Source organism: Lutra lutra, chromosome 2, assembly GCF_902655055.1.
Source record: "Lutra lutra chromosome 2, mLutLut1.2, whole genome shotgun sequence".
Lineage (NCBI taxonomy): Eukaryota > Metazoa > Chordata > Mammalia > Carnivora > Mustelidae > Lutra > Lutra lutra.
In genome coordinates, this window is record NC_062279.1 from 99745879 (window position 1) to 99762246 (window position 16368).

A 16368-nucleotide genomic window follows, 5' to 3' on the forward strand; every position below is an offset into this window, starting at 1 on the left:
TGAGTTTTTCTTTACTTCCATCATCATTCCAGTATTCTTACTGTCTTTTAGTATGGCATGCTTTCACTAACAGGTACATGAGTGGCTTGGTTTCATAGAAAGCCAACTTGTATTTTAACAAGGAAGGGAAAGAAGTAGGGGACTCTTATATTTCTGTATCAACAAATAGAGTTCTGAATACCATGGCCTTATTGCTATTTACTATTTCTCTTCATTAGTGGTCATTCGAATGACTGATATGAAAAACATATTAGTCATTGGAACTATATAGTCTCCCCTGTATGATTCCATATAAAATGACATAAGGTGAGTTTTTTGCTCCTTTAATTGCCATTAAAAAAAATTGCCCATGGGCGCCTGGGTGGCTCAGTGGGTTAAGCTGCTGCCTTCGGCTCAGGTCATGATCCCAGGTCCTGGGTTCGAGCCCCACATCGGGCTTTCTGCTCAGCAGGGAGCCTGCTTCCTCCTCTCTCTCTGCCTGCCTCTCTGCTTACTTGTGATTTCTCTCTGTCAAATAAATAAATAAAATCTTTAAAAAAAATTGCCCTAGCATTGTAGGAAACTATAGAAATTATATATATGTATGTGTGTGTATAATGTGTGTGTGTATATATATAAAATATATATATATAAATTATATATATATAATGCCATTAAAAATGCCCTTAAATTTGTGTGTGTGTGTGTAATGCCATTAAAAATTTAGAAGAGGGGTGCCCGAGTGGCTCAGTTGGTTAAGCATCTGCCTTCGGCTCAGGTCATGATCTCAGTATCTTGGAATTGAGCCCCATGTCAGGCTCTCTGCTCAGTGAGGAGTCTGCTTCTCACTCTCTCTCTGTGTTCTCTCTCTCAAATAAATAAAATCTTTAAAAAAAGAAGAAGAAAAAGAAAAAGTTCAGAAGGGAAGTAGAAAAAAAAAGCATTCCTAGTCTGAATAGACCAGGTTGGAACTAACATTGAAAAGTAAATGTGGTATGCAATGGTATATTCAGAAAAGATTCCTTTATAATCAGACTCTAGATAGACAGAACATTGCATTATAAAGTGTTTTGTGCAAATAAAAACTCAAAAGCAACTTGTTGAACTGAAGATTATAAATATATTTATACTTATGTAAATGTATATACTTGAATGTACATTGAACTAATTTCTGTTATGGATGGTGCAAATTCTTGAAAACTTTCTTGTAGATAAAGTTGTCAGTATTAGTGTTGAAGATTTTCATTTCTTTGTATGCATCTCTTACAGATATGGAAACGAGTGAAAAAATCCAAGGAAGTGGAATACTTCAGCTGTTTGCAAGTCTGTTGATTCCACAGTCTTCCTGCACAGCCAAAGTAGCTAACGTCATAGCAGAAGTAGCCAAAAATGGTGAGGTTTTCCTCAAGAGCTTTTCTGCTGGGAACATCTTCAGTTTTACACCTCACTTGTCAGTATGTTTTATTAATTTATGTTTTAATTTTGTAGATTAGACATTGTCCCTTTCCTTCTATTTTTCTTTTCTTTGACTGTTTTCCCATGTAATTGTTGAAAATAATTATAGTCATTCTATTCATACATTTCCATTCCTTCAGAGTAGAATTAAAGGAAAGTACTGCTAGTTCTTTTCACACCTGTGTCATGTATTACTTTGATAAGAGGATTCTTGAGCTTGCTACTGAGTCATTCATCTTTATTGTCACAGGGGAGCTCACCTTTATGTTGTTTTGTATGTGTATATGTTGGTTTGTATTATACCCAGATAAACTTTCCTTTTATTTGGGGCAGGAGGTCTAACTGCAGCAATACAGCTGGAATCGATGTTCTATATTCTGTACTCACCTCCATGGGACACATTTATTTCTGAAATCTTCATGTAAGAATACTATGGAAAAATCTCGATGACAGCAAAACTTAGATTATATAGTAGCTAATCCATTCTAGTAGAGATGGTTTCTATCTAGTGAGAGACCTGTAGGAAGAACTGTATTTTAGCAGATATATTTGCACGTGTTTTTATTTCAGTTTGAGAAAAACACTTCTTAAAGCAGTGTTTAAGCCTAAGGGAAGGCCATACTTAATGTAGTATCTTTAGTTGCCTCAATTTTTGAAGTTTGGTATTATTTTTAGGACTTTTATTTTAGCAATTTGCATATATTATACTTCAAAGAAAAGAAATTTTAAAAATTCTGGCTTCATTTGTGTAATGAGTATGGCAAGTGGCCTTGTAAAGTACCAGTATCTGTTGTTTTTTGCCCAGTAAAACAATTTGTTCATTTGTGTTACCAAAAAAAAAATTGCAATGAAATTTTTTCATTTGTTTAGAGGCTCTCAGAATGTCTTTCAAATACCAATCAAGTTCTATATTGGTACATTGTTTTTTGGTTGTTAGATGAAAACTGACCACCTATTGTTTGTATGTCATGTGTAAGCTACTGTAATTATGTAATCATTATGCTGCGCTTTGGATTTGAGCTGGTCATAACTGTTCAGATTCTTCGTGGTAGGGGAATATTTCGTGTGCCTCAAGCAGATTTGAACCACTCCGAATAGACAGTGATTACCCTGGGATAACAAAGAACTCCTGAAGCAGATCTAATTTGAGAATGGAACCTCTTTAGATGGTGTTTGTTAACCTAGACGAACCATTACCTGAATCTCCCTTAGATGCAATACAGCTTGATTTTTAAGATCAGGTGGTTCATTTTTAACTTCATGGGAATTACAGTATAGATTTCCAGAAATCAGTTTTTTCCTTAAAATCTTTTAAGAATGAGTCTACATACTAACTATAACATTGATTCAGAAATTTTGGATAGTAAGTTTTTGTGAAATGAATGCTATTCCTCTATGATCTTACTTAATAATATCACTCCTTATAATACTTTGTCACAGTTTCATAATAATTCTCCTGCTATAGGTTGCTGCTAGTAATACCCTAATAGAAGACAGCTGTGTTCTAAAGACATAATAGAATTTTTAGAATTTATACTGCTAATCAGAGGCTTGTTACAGCATATCACTAACCTCTACTGATTAAAATAAATGGAATACATTTAAATACTTATTTCTTGCTTAATCATTACATTGTTTTTGTAAGTGATTGGCTGAGAAAATGAATTAGAATCTTCTTTTAAAAATAAATAATATCTTCAGAAATAGAGCATGACGCAACAGAGTACATTGATTGGGCTTGTCTTTCTTCCCTGTTAGGAACTTGACAATGAAAAAAAGATTATATGGACCAGAGTTAAAAAGAGATTGGAAGTTGATTTGTTCGTCTTCCCTCTGCTGCAAATTTTGTGTAACTACAGAGGAGAAATATTAGCATATACTTCTTAGATTCAGATTAATCTTAAAATATAATTATGTTTACTCTTACACATACAAAAAACTCTCTAAAAATTAAAATACCTGACTATGTACTAATGTACAATATCCAGAGAATTAGCAAGAAGTTTCACGAGCAAGTGTAATGTAGGAGCATAGCTACGAGCATAAATTACAGTAAAAGGTTATGATACCTTTAAATAAAGTATTCCCCTGTATAATATTCTTAAGACAGATTTGAGGCAAAGGAAAAATCAGCGAGAAAGGAATTATCTATGAGTAGTTCCTCCTTTTCAGAATTGTCCTCTCAAGGTATAATAATAATAATTTCCTAAAACTGGGTGCTGCTATTAATGTGCCTCCTTGTGCCAGGTGTTTTGTACATTATTTCAAATTTTTATAAGAACCCCTTATGAGATGGGATTATTTTATGCACATGAGAAAACAGGTTAAATACCTTGCCTATCTTTACAGAGCTAGTAGGTGGTAAAGCTGGTATTCAAACACTTAAGTGATAATAGTTGGAACTTATGCTTCTCCTTGTCTCTTCTTCTCCTTTACTTCTCTTCAGTAAATGAGATTTTATGATAGAAGTGGAAAGTGTACTAGTGGTCTGAATGCAGGGATAGCAGCGTATGACCTGAAAGATTAGGCTGATAACTGAAGTTAAAATGTGTAAAAAGCAAACAGAAGGTGAACTACTTTGTGTCTCTTCCTCTACTCCTCCAAAACACTAGTTGTCTGCCTTGGACCATCAGCATCAGATTCACTAGGAACTGATTAGGATACAAATTGTTGGATCCTCCCACTTGGACCTACTGAATCAGGAACTCTAGGACTGGGGACTGCCGTCTGTTTTAACAAGTCTTCCAGGTGATCCTCATGCCTATAAAGCTTGAGAACCAAATCACAGTCTAAAATGATACAGAATCAGTAATTTGGATCAACATTATGCTTTTTTCCCCCATCTGTGCTTTATCAGATTGTAAAAGTGTTTTTATCAAACTTTTCTCCTTGAATGCTCTGAACAAAAGAGTTCAAGTGTACATCCAGGATGAACTGGAGAAGCCACCACTAGAAACCTGGAATTCTCCTGTTTTGTTGTATAAATTTGTTTTCATTTTGCCCTCTACTCCATAACAGGTATATGTTTATTTTAGTATTAAATATATGTGTATGCTCTAAAAAGTTGTTGAATAAAATTGATTACCCGCCCCTAACCAAAAAAGTTCACCAGGTTATCAAGTAGCTTTAAGTGTACCTTGATATTGCAGTGTTGGAAGCTGAACCTCAGTCATTTTGTAAGAATTAGTTACAGTTACCAGTATTAATTTTTTTTTTTAACAAAAGGCAATACAGTGTAAATTAAAAGTGTCAATTCAGCAACCTACATATGAAAGCCACTGGTTCCTATGTATTCACACCTCATAGTTGTCCTTGTTCTTCTAATGAAAAACATAAAAAGCTAATAGTTAATAATTATAGGGAGGTTATTAGAGAAAAATCAAACTCAGAGTTCACATTACTATTTAGTCTAACATTAAGGTAGACTCTAATACTCCATATGTTTTTATTAGGCTTATAGAGTTAAAAAGTTTTAGTAAAATAGATTTATTTCCTTCAGGCAGCTGAAAATGGGGAAAGTATGTACATGTAAGGCTTTTACTATTTGATAAGTAGATATAGTAAAAGATTTTATAAAAAAAAAAAACTATGATTTTCATCACAGTGCTGTACTTCACGATGATGCTGAATGAATGTGTAATTCAAGTAGGTTTGGAAAAGTAAAAGCAAAAAAGAAAGGAATACTGCGGGGTGCCTGGGTGGCTCAGTGGGTTAAGCCTCTGCCTTCAGCTCAGGTCATGATCCTAGGGGTCCTGGGATGGAGCCCTGAGAGCCCTGCATTGCCTCCGCTCTCTGCTCAGCAGGGAGCCTGCTTCCCCCCACCCCTGCCTGCCTCTCTGATCTCTGTCAAATAAATAAGTAAAATCTTAAAAAAAAAACAAACCGCAAAGGAATATTGGATTCAGAAAGAAATAGAAATATTCTATCAAACATTTATTGATTGTTTCACTACAATCAAAGGCAAAAAATATTCTTCAGTAGAAATCAACTTTATGTTAATAAATTTGGGTTGATATTAATATAGAGCAGTGCCTATTCCTTGAAGCTCTGTATTGAATTTCTATGTTGAAGTCCACACATTATGCAAAAAACTAAATGAATTTTATCTTGTATAGACACACATAGAAGTATACAAATACTTAGTGGCTTCTTCTACTGCATAGTCAGTGCCTTCACTGACTATGGCTTTTAACCCACTGAGCCACCCAGGTCCCCCCTGACTATGGTTTTTTCACTCACTGTCATTCTGCATGTATCTCAGTTTCAGCCTTCCCCTGACAGTCCTTCCCTCCCTCCTCAAGAACTTTTCAGTTCTCTGGAGTTCAAATTAAAAAGAAAGGATCTGATTTTTTTGTTTTTTTTTTTTCCCAGTTCCTTGCTATTGTCCTTTTTAGCAGATTTTTGAACTAGAACATCTGATAGGCTATTGGCCAGCCGGTATATAGTCTGGCCTCAAGTAAGAGTCTCACCAGCTATGCTCAGGTAACAAGTTCATGTAGTATGAACTAGGGGTATGTGTGGTGGGAATCCTGTTGAACAAGGATGACTGTGACAGCCATTCATTCTATAACCTCTATAATGGTATATATATAATATGTATAAGTAAATAATGTGTATTAAATATAGTATTTTAAACATATTCCTTGTTAAGTTCCTGGTCTATTTTTACATATATCCATCTAAAGGAGGTGACTTCTTGTCTTTAAAACTAGCTAAAGAGAGCTGCAGTCCTCAGTTAAAAAGCAAACTGACTGAAAAGCAGAAGGTTTTAGAAGGGAGTTTGCTTCTTCCAGGTACTGGCAGTCTTGTCTTTACACCGAAAGCCAAGGAATATACTAGTTTTATTTTATTTAATTATAAGCTTTAAAAAAAAAAAATGAGGCACAATTGACCTACTAATGGTGTTTGCATGCTTTGGTATTTAAAAAAAGTTCAGAACAGTTTTGTTTGATTCTGCAATTTTCCCCTAATTATTTACTCTCTATTATTGATTGTACCATCAGAATTTTGAAAGCTATGTTGGTATCATATAGAACATTAGAGCATCAAAGCAAACAAAAATAGTAACTCATCAATGTTGCCATTGCCTGAAGAATAGCAACAACAAACCAAAGAAGCAAAATAATAAAATATAACAACAGTTATGAAATAAGAAAAGAGAAATAAGTGTCCAAAGGAAATGAAATTTATGAAATAAGAGTGAAATAAGAGTGCAAATCAGACTATTTCTAAATTTCTGATTTTAGTAGTTATTTCACTGTTGGAAACTAGGCATAGGGAAAGGTAGAAAAGATAATGAATATCTGTCTTCAAGTTGATTAATTTGAGTTGGTGACATGTTATTTTAAGATTTGAAATATATAAAGGTCCCAAGGAGATCATTAACTTAAGAGGTAGACAAGTAGATTGATATGTCGTCCCCTATAGAAGATGATCATTGAATTCTTTTTTTTTTTTTAAGATTTTATTTATTTTATTTGACAGAGATCACAAGTAGGCAGAGAGGCAGGCAGAGAGAGAGGGAAGAGGGAGCAGGCTCCCTGCCGAGCAGAGAGCCCGATGCGGGGCTCGATCCCAGGACCCTGGGATCATGACCTGAGCCGAAGGCAGAGGCTTTAACCCACTGAGCCACCCAGGCGCCCCTGGTCATTGAATTCTTGAAATTATTTATAGCATAATTCATTTTCCCAATAGGAAAAAGTCCCAATAGGGATTTAAAAAAAAAAAAGAGAAAGAAAGAAAAAAAACATCAACAGTAGACTTAAAGATTAGCTTTAGAAGTAAGAAATACTTCTTAAATCTTGGAAGTTTAAATTATAGAGAGTTTTCAATAATACAATGGTAAGTAAGTAAGAGATGTAATAGGAATGCAGTCCTTTGTTTAGGTAGAGAGGAATACCTCTGTGACTCATAGCTATGTTATGGGTTAAAGAAGTTGTTTCAGACGTAACAGCTCACATAACAGCCTTATATGATGTGCTCTAGGAATTTGAAAATGGAGAAAAAGAGAGGGAAGATTTCTTATGATGGTACTTGTGGAACAGACTAAGGAGTGGACCCCCCTTGAAAGTAATAGTGAAAAGACAATGATTTTTTAATTTAGTAGGATGGGTTATAGGATGTGGAATTAGGTCTGTGTTGACTAAGTTCCTTGACTTACAGTACGTCATGATGTCCAAAATGATGGTCCCAATATTGATTATTTGGAGAACTTTCACTAATTGGTATCATTATTATCCCTCAATTTTGTAATAGTCCATCATGAGACACTATAAAAAAGTTTATGTCTAATCATCATGACTATGATGGTATCATTGGGAGACAATGAAAAATGTGTTAGAAGTATAAGAAAACTTAACATTTGGTATTTGAGACCTATAAATTTATGGGTATAACAGCAGATGTGAGTGATCCATAAAAATAAAAAGTAGGAATTAAGGAATAGATGATTCTACCAGGTCTTAGCAATTGAAAAGGACCTATTATTTGTAATGATACACTCAAACCTTTTAAAAAATATTTTGTCTTTTTAGAGAACATACAGTGAAAAAAAAGAGAACATGTGAAAATTTGTACAATTTGATGGCTTAGTTTATAACTGTAGTACTTTAATTATCAGGCTCACGGAAGGAACATTGCCAAGTGTTCCTGTCATCATATATTGCTTCCCAAGCACATTGGTTATTATAAGAAAATAGTGATCAATTAGGTATAGTGAAAATTAATTAAAAATCTTTTGGGTTTATGATAGAGACTGTCAACAAAGAAAAATATGACCCTACTCATTTTGTGTACTTATTTCACTAAGTATTTAGTAGAGTTACTTTTGAACAGAATGTATCCTTCAGATGGTAAGCCATCTTAAACACTTTAAGAGTGGGTAGATATTTTATTAAAGGACATGATTATGTAAACTGTGAATTTTTAGATTTTTAATTACATATGTCTCTTATTTTCAGAATTTATGCGTATTCCATGTGTGGATGCCGGATTGATTTCACCACTGGTGCAGCTGCTAAATAGCAAAGACCAGGAAGTGCTACTTCAAACGGGCAGGGCTCTAGGAAACATATGTTACGATAGCCGTAAGTGTTGAAATATCAATGATACACTTAAAAACTTTTTTTTAAGAATTATGGTTTTGAAACTGATTTCATTTTTAGTGTTAGCACTGTCTTGTTTAGGCTAAGATACTAACATGGGCCAGTTATGACTTAGCTCTGCTTTCTCAGCAGATCCAATGGAAATTTGGGCCATAGCATTCTTAACTAAGAAGTTAAGGAAATGAATTCTTTTCCTCTGCTATCACAAATAATACTTTCAGAGGAAAGTAAGTCAGTTTCTAAGAAATTAGGACTTTTAGTTTTAGAAAAAATATATATTATCTTTTATGTTAGATTTTATCGAAGTTCTGTCTCTGAATGAGAATGCTGACGAACACAGTTTTTTTAAAGTATCGAAGTCTGCCCAAATAAATTTTTAATTACTTGAAATTCAATAAATCCATTCATAAAAACCATCATCTTCTCTAAAGCTAGATGGGCCTACTGCATTTGCATTGACTCCATTCCTATTTGTCATAATGTCACACTGTCATCCTCACCACTTTCTAAAATACACTGCTCTGCCAGGTAGACAGCAAGAACTTGGGTATGGGCATATTACAAAATTTTCTACTTCTCCTCTCCACACTTACATAAATAAAATACCAAAAAATCTTGAGTATATTCAGTTTAATTAGCCTTATCTTGGGTTTTCCTTAGGTATATATTTTCTGAGCCAAAAACACATATTTTAATATTTATCTTTAAAGTCTCCTAGGAATTTAGTTCTATTTATGTAACTAGGATAACTCTTACTGTTTATTTTCCCCATTGATTTCATGTACAAAAGACATAGCCCTTTTATAATAGGCAGTGCTTCAAAAAGTGATTTTTGTATATAAGCCAGGTTGAAAATAAGGTCATGAACATACTTATTTATGATTAAAGAACGTAGAAAAAAGACTGAAACTATAACTTTTCAGTTATAGTATTATAATATATAATACTATATAATATATAATATATATTATATATATAATATATAATACTATATAATATATAATACTATAATTTATAGTATTAATGGTAAGGCTAGCCTCATTTATTCTCCTTTTCTTACTTTTTCTGGAACATTATATATTACATCTGAGGATATAGATGTCTTAATATGAGTTTTAGCTTACAGCTTCTAGTCCCCAGTACTGGTTATAAATTTATCTACTATTCCTTTCATTCCTGTGCCTTTTATCCTAGGATAGCTTTATTTACAAAATTATTACAGAATTCCAGTACTTTATAAGTTTGCATTTTTATATTTAGGATTTTTTTGAACATCATGGCTTATTATAATATTAGCTCTCAAGAGTGAACCATTTAAGATACATTTTATATGATTAATTTTAACAATATATACTAAAAAAGACTCTACAGAGTTATAGTCAAAGATTGATGGCATGTATTTGGAGAACATTGATCATTAATATGTTTATTCTTATCCTTCTGTGTATATTACTAGAATTTAAGTCTAAAGTATTCTTTAATCCTTGTTCTGGTTAGTTATTCTTAAATTATGCATTGTTTAACCATAGGAAATATCTGTTTTGAGTACTTTTGTCCTGGACTTTCCCTTAGTTTTGGAACAATAGGAGAAACACTTATAGTGATCTCTTGTCTCATATTGCTGTGATTTTTATGGGCACAGAGTAATTTTATTTCCTGTGTACGCTAAGGAATCTTGAAGTTAGGTTAATAAATGTGTAGTTAATAAGATTATCATTTTGATGAAACTAAAGTCCATTATTGCAGTGTTTATCATATCTTTTTGCTATGTTCTTATGAGATATGCAGCATAAAGTCTGTGGATGTGCTTTAGGCTGTGAAGTTAATTTTTTTGTTTCATTTATTTATAAATATTTATAACCACTTCATTTTCACTCAATTCAATGTAAACTATAGTTAAGTGGAAAATTAAGCATAACAAGTACAGGCTATTTTTTATACTTGTAAGCCTTGCTTAAGGAAAATGAAGTTAGTAGTCTTAAGAATGAATAAATATTAAAAAAATGAATAAATATAAGGAGTAATTTATTACTGTAAATCATGTGAAAAAATGTGTTCATTGTGCCATGCTATCTTGTGCATATAATTTCCATAAGTCTGTATGATTTATCCTTTCCTTTGAAATTAAATCTCTGTGAACTTCTCACTGATGTTTTCAGAATAATTGTAGGAAAAATACAGCACTTTTATTTGAATTATAAGGATGACATTTTGTATCTGTAAATAATGATGCTGTGCGGTTGATTTGAGAATTTACTTGAAATGCATTTCTCATTATATTTTATGACAATGGGGAGTTTATGAAAGAACCCAGAAATTAATTTCTCTTTTTAAAAAGTATTGAATAGCTTCCATTTTAATTAATTAACCTTCTTCCCTCTCAAGAATGTAATGCTTCATTCTTAAAACGAAGACTGAAAACTACACATGACAGCTTTACAAATACAAGGAATCTTTTTCTTATAAATTACATATGTTTTAAAATTCACATTTGTGTTTTATCAGACTTTCCTATCAGACTAATTTGTTTACTTAAATTTTATAAATGTACTCCAAATGGGTAATTTTTTTAATGTGAGCTTATTCAGAATGATACTAGGCTTACAATAGATAGAAAAGCCAATGTATGTGGAAAGCACCAGAAGACATTCACTGTTAGAGATAAAAATTTGAGAAATATGTGTATATTTTATGGATTTGTACTTTAACCCTTAAAAAGTGAAGCAGTTGCTAGCATATTTCAGTCAACGCAGTTTACTTGAAAGGAGGATAGCTCCAGCTGTAAAAGGAATTATACTTGCCATAAGATCCATGGAAATCTTTTGAAAAAAGTAGGTCGGGTTTTATAGTTTTACTGCCTTTGACAGTACCCATTTTAGGAACTCTTCCGAATGGAAGGAAACTCTTACATAACATCAGGTAGCAGGCTGATATAACTCCTAAATGGAACTGAGTGAGGCTTTGTTGCTGATGAACTTTTTGAATCCCAGTCTCTCTCTTGCGTATAGAGATGAAAGAATCACTGGGTGAGAACATTTTTCATTTAAAATGTCTGGTCTTTTTTCTGTTCTTCCAAAAGAACAGAAGAAAAGTACTTCATTTATGGATTTCTCTTTCGAAGTATCCAAACAGACTTTTGATACAGGCAACATTTTAAAATAGCTCTTTGCCTTGAACTTTGCCAAGTAACCCTTTTTATAAGAAGTTTGACATCCTTTAAATCAATGATCAGAGAAAAATTGTATTTCAATTTAGAGGGAATCAGCAAAGCTGTGATGGGATACACTGGGGAATATAATTTTAAATAAAGAGAAGTTGTATTAAATTTCAGAATTGCATACCTTCAGCCTGTTTCGTTATACATTTCTCTCAAAGGTGGTATTTTTAAAAAATGAGTTCTTTTTTCCTCCCTATGTGGCCATCTCTGTAGTAGTCCCTCCTTTCAGTGATTAGTTTTGTTTAAATAGATGTGCACATTTTGAATTGCTGATATAATTAAATGGTCTTATGGTACTGAAGAGCTTCATGTTAAATTCCCATGTTGTATTTATAATTTGTAAGGATAAATTGGTCATTGGAGACTGAGTTTTCTCTGCAGATGTTACTGCTTGAGGTCAGGAAATAATTGATATTAGATATATTTGTTCAAAGTTATATAGTAGGAGCTAGAAGAAAATGATTAGATAAAATTAAATATTTGTGCCTTTTGTATACCAGAAAAAGATTAATATACATCTACATTTAATATATATAAATATAATTGGGAAGGGTATGGGCTGTGGTGAGTGCTGTGAAGTGTGTAAACCTGGCGATTCACAGACCTGTACCTCTGGGGCTAATAATACATTATATGTTTATAAAAAATTAAAAAAAATATATATATATATATAAAAATATAAAACATAAATATCCATTTAATATAAATTAAAATTAAATATGGTTGTTTAAAAAGTAAAATAATGCTTATTATATAATTGGTACTGTTATTGGAAAGATACTTAGGGAGCTTATATAATATGCCATCTTACATAGATAATTGGATTTGTGCTCATTGATGAATAAATAAATATTCAAAATGAGGAGATAATTGGGCTTGCCAAAGCCAGTATTTATGAAGTGAAATAAATATTGTTTATTTCATTGACTTTAAGTGTAATTGGAAAGGATACCAAATATATGCATGGGTATGTGTGTATATTAGTGATTATAATAATGCTACACTGTTTTTATATTAAAAATAATTCATTGTTCTGGTTGCAAATGCTAAAATACATTTAGCAATAATTCTATAATATTTTGTAGCATAAGTTGGTTAGATAAGTGTGTATTAATATAATGCTGACATGCTTTGAAATTGCCTAAGTAAGCAAAGTATATTTGCCACAGTTATATTTAACAGAGACCTATTTATGCCTGGCATTTAAAATAAATGTTTATTTCAGTGGTCTAAATTAGGTTAAGTATTTAATTATATTAAAGAGTTTTGCAGGTTCATATGTTTACCCCAGTTTTCAGTATTCAGTTTTAGAATAAAACAATTATCAGCCAATAAGTATAAAAATCAGATTCTTCAGCTTTTAACGGTTAATCTGTTGTATATGAATGGGTATATTATCAAAGTATATTGTGTATATAAGAATAAAAAACTGTGTGACTGCTATTTTTGTGTAAGAATAAAAAACTATATGCTACTGCTATTTTAGAGACAGTAATTATGGCTATTATCACATGAAAATATTATAAAGACATCCTAGGGACACCTGGGTGGCTCAGTCGGTTAAGCATCTGCCTTCGGCTCAGGTATGACCCCAGGGTCTTGGGATCAAGCTATGTCAGGCTCCTTGACCAGCAGGGAGCCTGCTTCTTCCTCTAACTGTTGCTCTCCCTGCTTGTGCATGTGCTTGCACGTGCTCGCTCTCTCTCTCTCTCTCTCTGACAAATAAAATCTTAAGAAAAAAAGATACCCTGAATATATAGTTAGAAATAGATGTTGTTTTGTAACATTGTTATAAGATCTAAAAAAAATTTCATGCCATTAAAGACATCTCTAATATGCACAAAGGAACACAATTTGTTGACCATTAAACGTACACACTAAGTATGTGGGTTTTGGTCAGATTAAAAAAAAATGATAGGAATAGTAATGGGGCTGTTTTTAGAAATTAAGCAAATAGTGCTTGCTTATAAAAGACATGTAGTTTATTTTAAAATTAATGTAATTCTAAATAAATGAGATTTTACTATGGCCCCCAGAAGGTAAATATTCTAGATTGATGAGATTTCCAGTTCTACCCTTCACTAAATTGTCATTTAATCTTTCTGAATTTCAGTTTCATCATTGGTAAAGTGACTTGTATAGATGAAATCAGGTTTATTTATAGATGAGTAATATAAATTATGAGCTGCTATACAAAGAAAATGTAGCATTTATATATGATTGTTTGTCTTCGTTAGGCTGCTATAACAAACTACCATACACTGGGTGGCTTAAACAACCAATATTTGTTTCTCATAGTTCTGGAAGCTGATAAGTCCAACCAATATCAAGATGCCAGTAGATTTAATATCTAGTGAGGACACTCTTCCTGGCTTGCCCGCAGCTTTCTTCTCATTGTATCCTCACATGGCAGAGAGAGAAGAGAAGAAAAAGAGGAAGGAAGCTCTACTGTCTCTTATAAAGGCACAGATCCCATTATGAAGGTTCTGCCTCTGTGACCTAATTAATTCCTCCTATTATCACATCAGGGGTTAGGGTATTAACATTTATGAATTTTGAAGGGTCACAAACTTTCAGTCCATGCATCATTGTTTCTAAGACTGTGTGCTCTATGACATAGTATAATATATACACTAATGTACCCAAGATATTTAAAATAAAGGTATAAAGGCCAGAAACCTTATAAAGACAGGCAAAGATAAGTCTAAGAATCAAGGATAATATATTGACTATAATGAGCACTAATTTAATTTGAGCTTCTTGGCAGCCAAGGTGGGGAAAAAAAGCTTGTTATGATAAGTAATTTTTATTTTGTGCTAAGGAGAAATAGTCTAGTTCTTCATTCAAACAAAAACTGTTGAGACAAATACTAAAAGGGATTTATCACCAGGATATCATTAGTTCCCTAGACTGTGTACACATTCCTCTTAAAATATGCAAAGGATATTGGCTGACATTAGAGGCAGCATTTTCAATCATGGCTGTATAAAAATTGCCCCAAGATTCTCCATATGATTGTGTCTTGTACCAAATCTTCAACAGAATCCAAGAAATAATACTGAGTACTATGTTTTAATTGGACAAATAGCCCAAATGTATTGTTTTTTAGTAAACTTTAAGCATACAACTTAAAATGAGAAGTTTGGACATGAATATATTTTCTAATTTATTTTAAACCAAAATACAGTTCTACTTTATATTCATTGTATCTGCTTAATTTCTGTGTTGTGTATAATAATATATCCAAGTTCTATTTTCTGAGATTAAAAAATATGCTCTGATGTGCATGAAAGTGAGTATTTTCAAATAACACATATTGATGGTTACATGAATCTATACCTGTGATAAAGTTGCTTGGAATCATGTGTTCCAAGGAACTTACGTGTACATAAGTGCAGAGAAAAACTGATGAAATCTGACAGGACTTGTAGGTTGTATCAGTGTCAGTTTCCTGGTTGGGATATTGTATTAGAGTTGTGTAAATGTGACCATAGAGTGAGCTGGATGGAGGGTACATGGGACCTTCATGTACTGCTTTTTTGCAATTTCCTTGTGCCTCTAATTATTTCAAAATTAAAAGTTTAAAAAACTGCACTTACCCAGGAGGCATACATGCTCTCTCTCCTATGGGAAATGACCTTGCTTCTTTGAACCCTACTTGAGTGTGGGGGAAATATATCACAGAGACACAGAGAGAGAGAACAAATACGTAAATATATATTACATGTATATAAGTACACATTTATGTACATAAACACACATAAAAATTTTTAAAGTATGACCTATAGCAATAATTTTTTTAACTGGGTTTGTGCTATTAAAATGGAGGATACAATTGCCTCTAACTTTTTTCCTCCCTTCAAATTTGACTTTCAGGAAAGAAATCAACAAAAAAATTGACAGTCCCAAAATAAGATTTAGGGAGAGGGAATTTATACTCTCAGGACTTTGATCAGAATAGGTAATGAACAAGTAGTAACTCTAGTAGCGTCCGGCTTCTATGTAACCTATGGTGATAGGTTAGACGTTAGCAGTTCTAGTCTCAGAATTTTGTGTTCATCCACAAGTCTCTACTTCAGGTGAGATTTCTGATAAGTTAGTATCAGCCTTTTAAGTAGTTTATAATTTACCCTTGTTCTAGAAAACTAATGCAAATGATGTGAGGGGGATATGATTTTGCCAATAATCACTTCTGTTTTATTGTCCAGGTGTGTCTCTGATATTTAAAGAAGTTGTAGTGTATCAAGGTAATGAAGCGTGTATATTAATGTTAAAAAGCAAGGCACTAGCGGCGCCTGGGTTGCTCAGTGGGTTAAGCCCCTGCCTTGGGTCATGATCTCAGGGTCCTGGGATTGAGCCCTGCATCTGGCTCTCTGCTCAGCGGGGAGCCTGCTTCCTTCTCTCTCTCTGCCTACTTGTAATCTCTGTCTATCAAATAAATAGAATGTTTAAAAAAAAAAGGCACTATTTAACAAATGCTGTAAAAGGTTACATAATATAAATCTTGGGGTGAGGCGGGGACTCATTTATGTTTGAGCTCTTCCATGAAGAAGAAAGCATTTAATCGGCATAACATTTGGACCTATGGAGAGAGGGAAAGGGTTTTTCAGGAAA

General features: G+C 33.0%; 1 protein-coding gene across 5 annotated transcripts in view; it reads left to right on the forward strand.

The window, feature by feature from the left end:
• Window positions 1–16368, forward strand: part of RAP1GDS1 (Rap1 GTPase-GDP dissociation stimulator 1) — a 155101-nt gene that overhangs the window by 61104 nt on the left and 77629 nt on the right. For all 5 annotated transcript variants that reach the window (XM_047718031.1, XM_047718030.1, XM_047718034.1 and 2 more), the window contains 2 exons: window positions 1249–1371; window positions 8394–8519. In XM_047718031.1, coding sequence (XP_047573987.1) covers window positions 1249–1371; window positions 8394–8519 — 249 coding nt within the window. The remainder of the gene's footprint in view (window positions 1–1248; window positions 1372–8393; window positions 8520–16368) is intronic.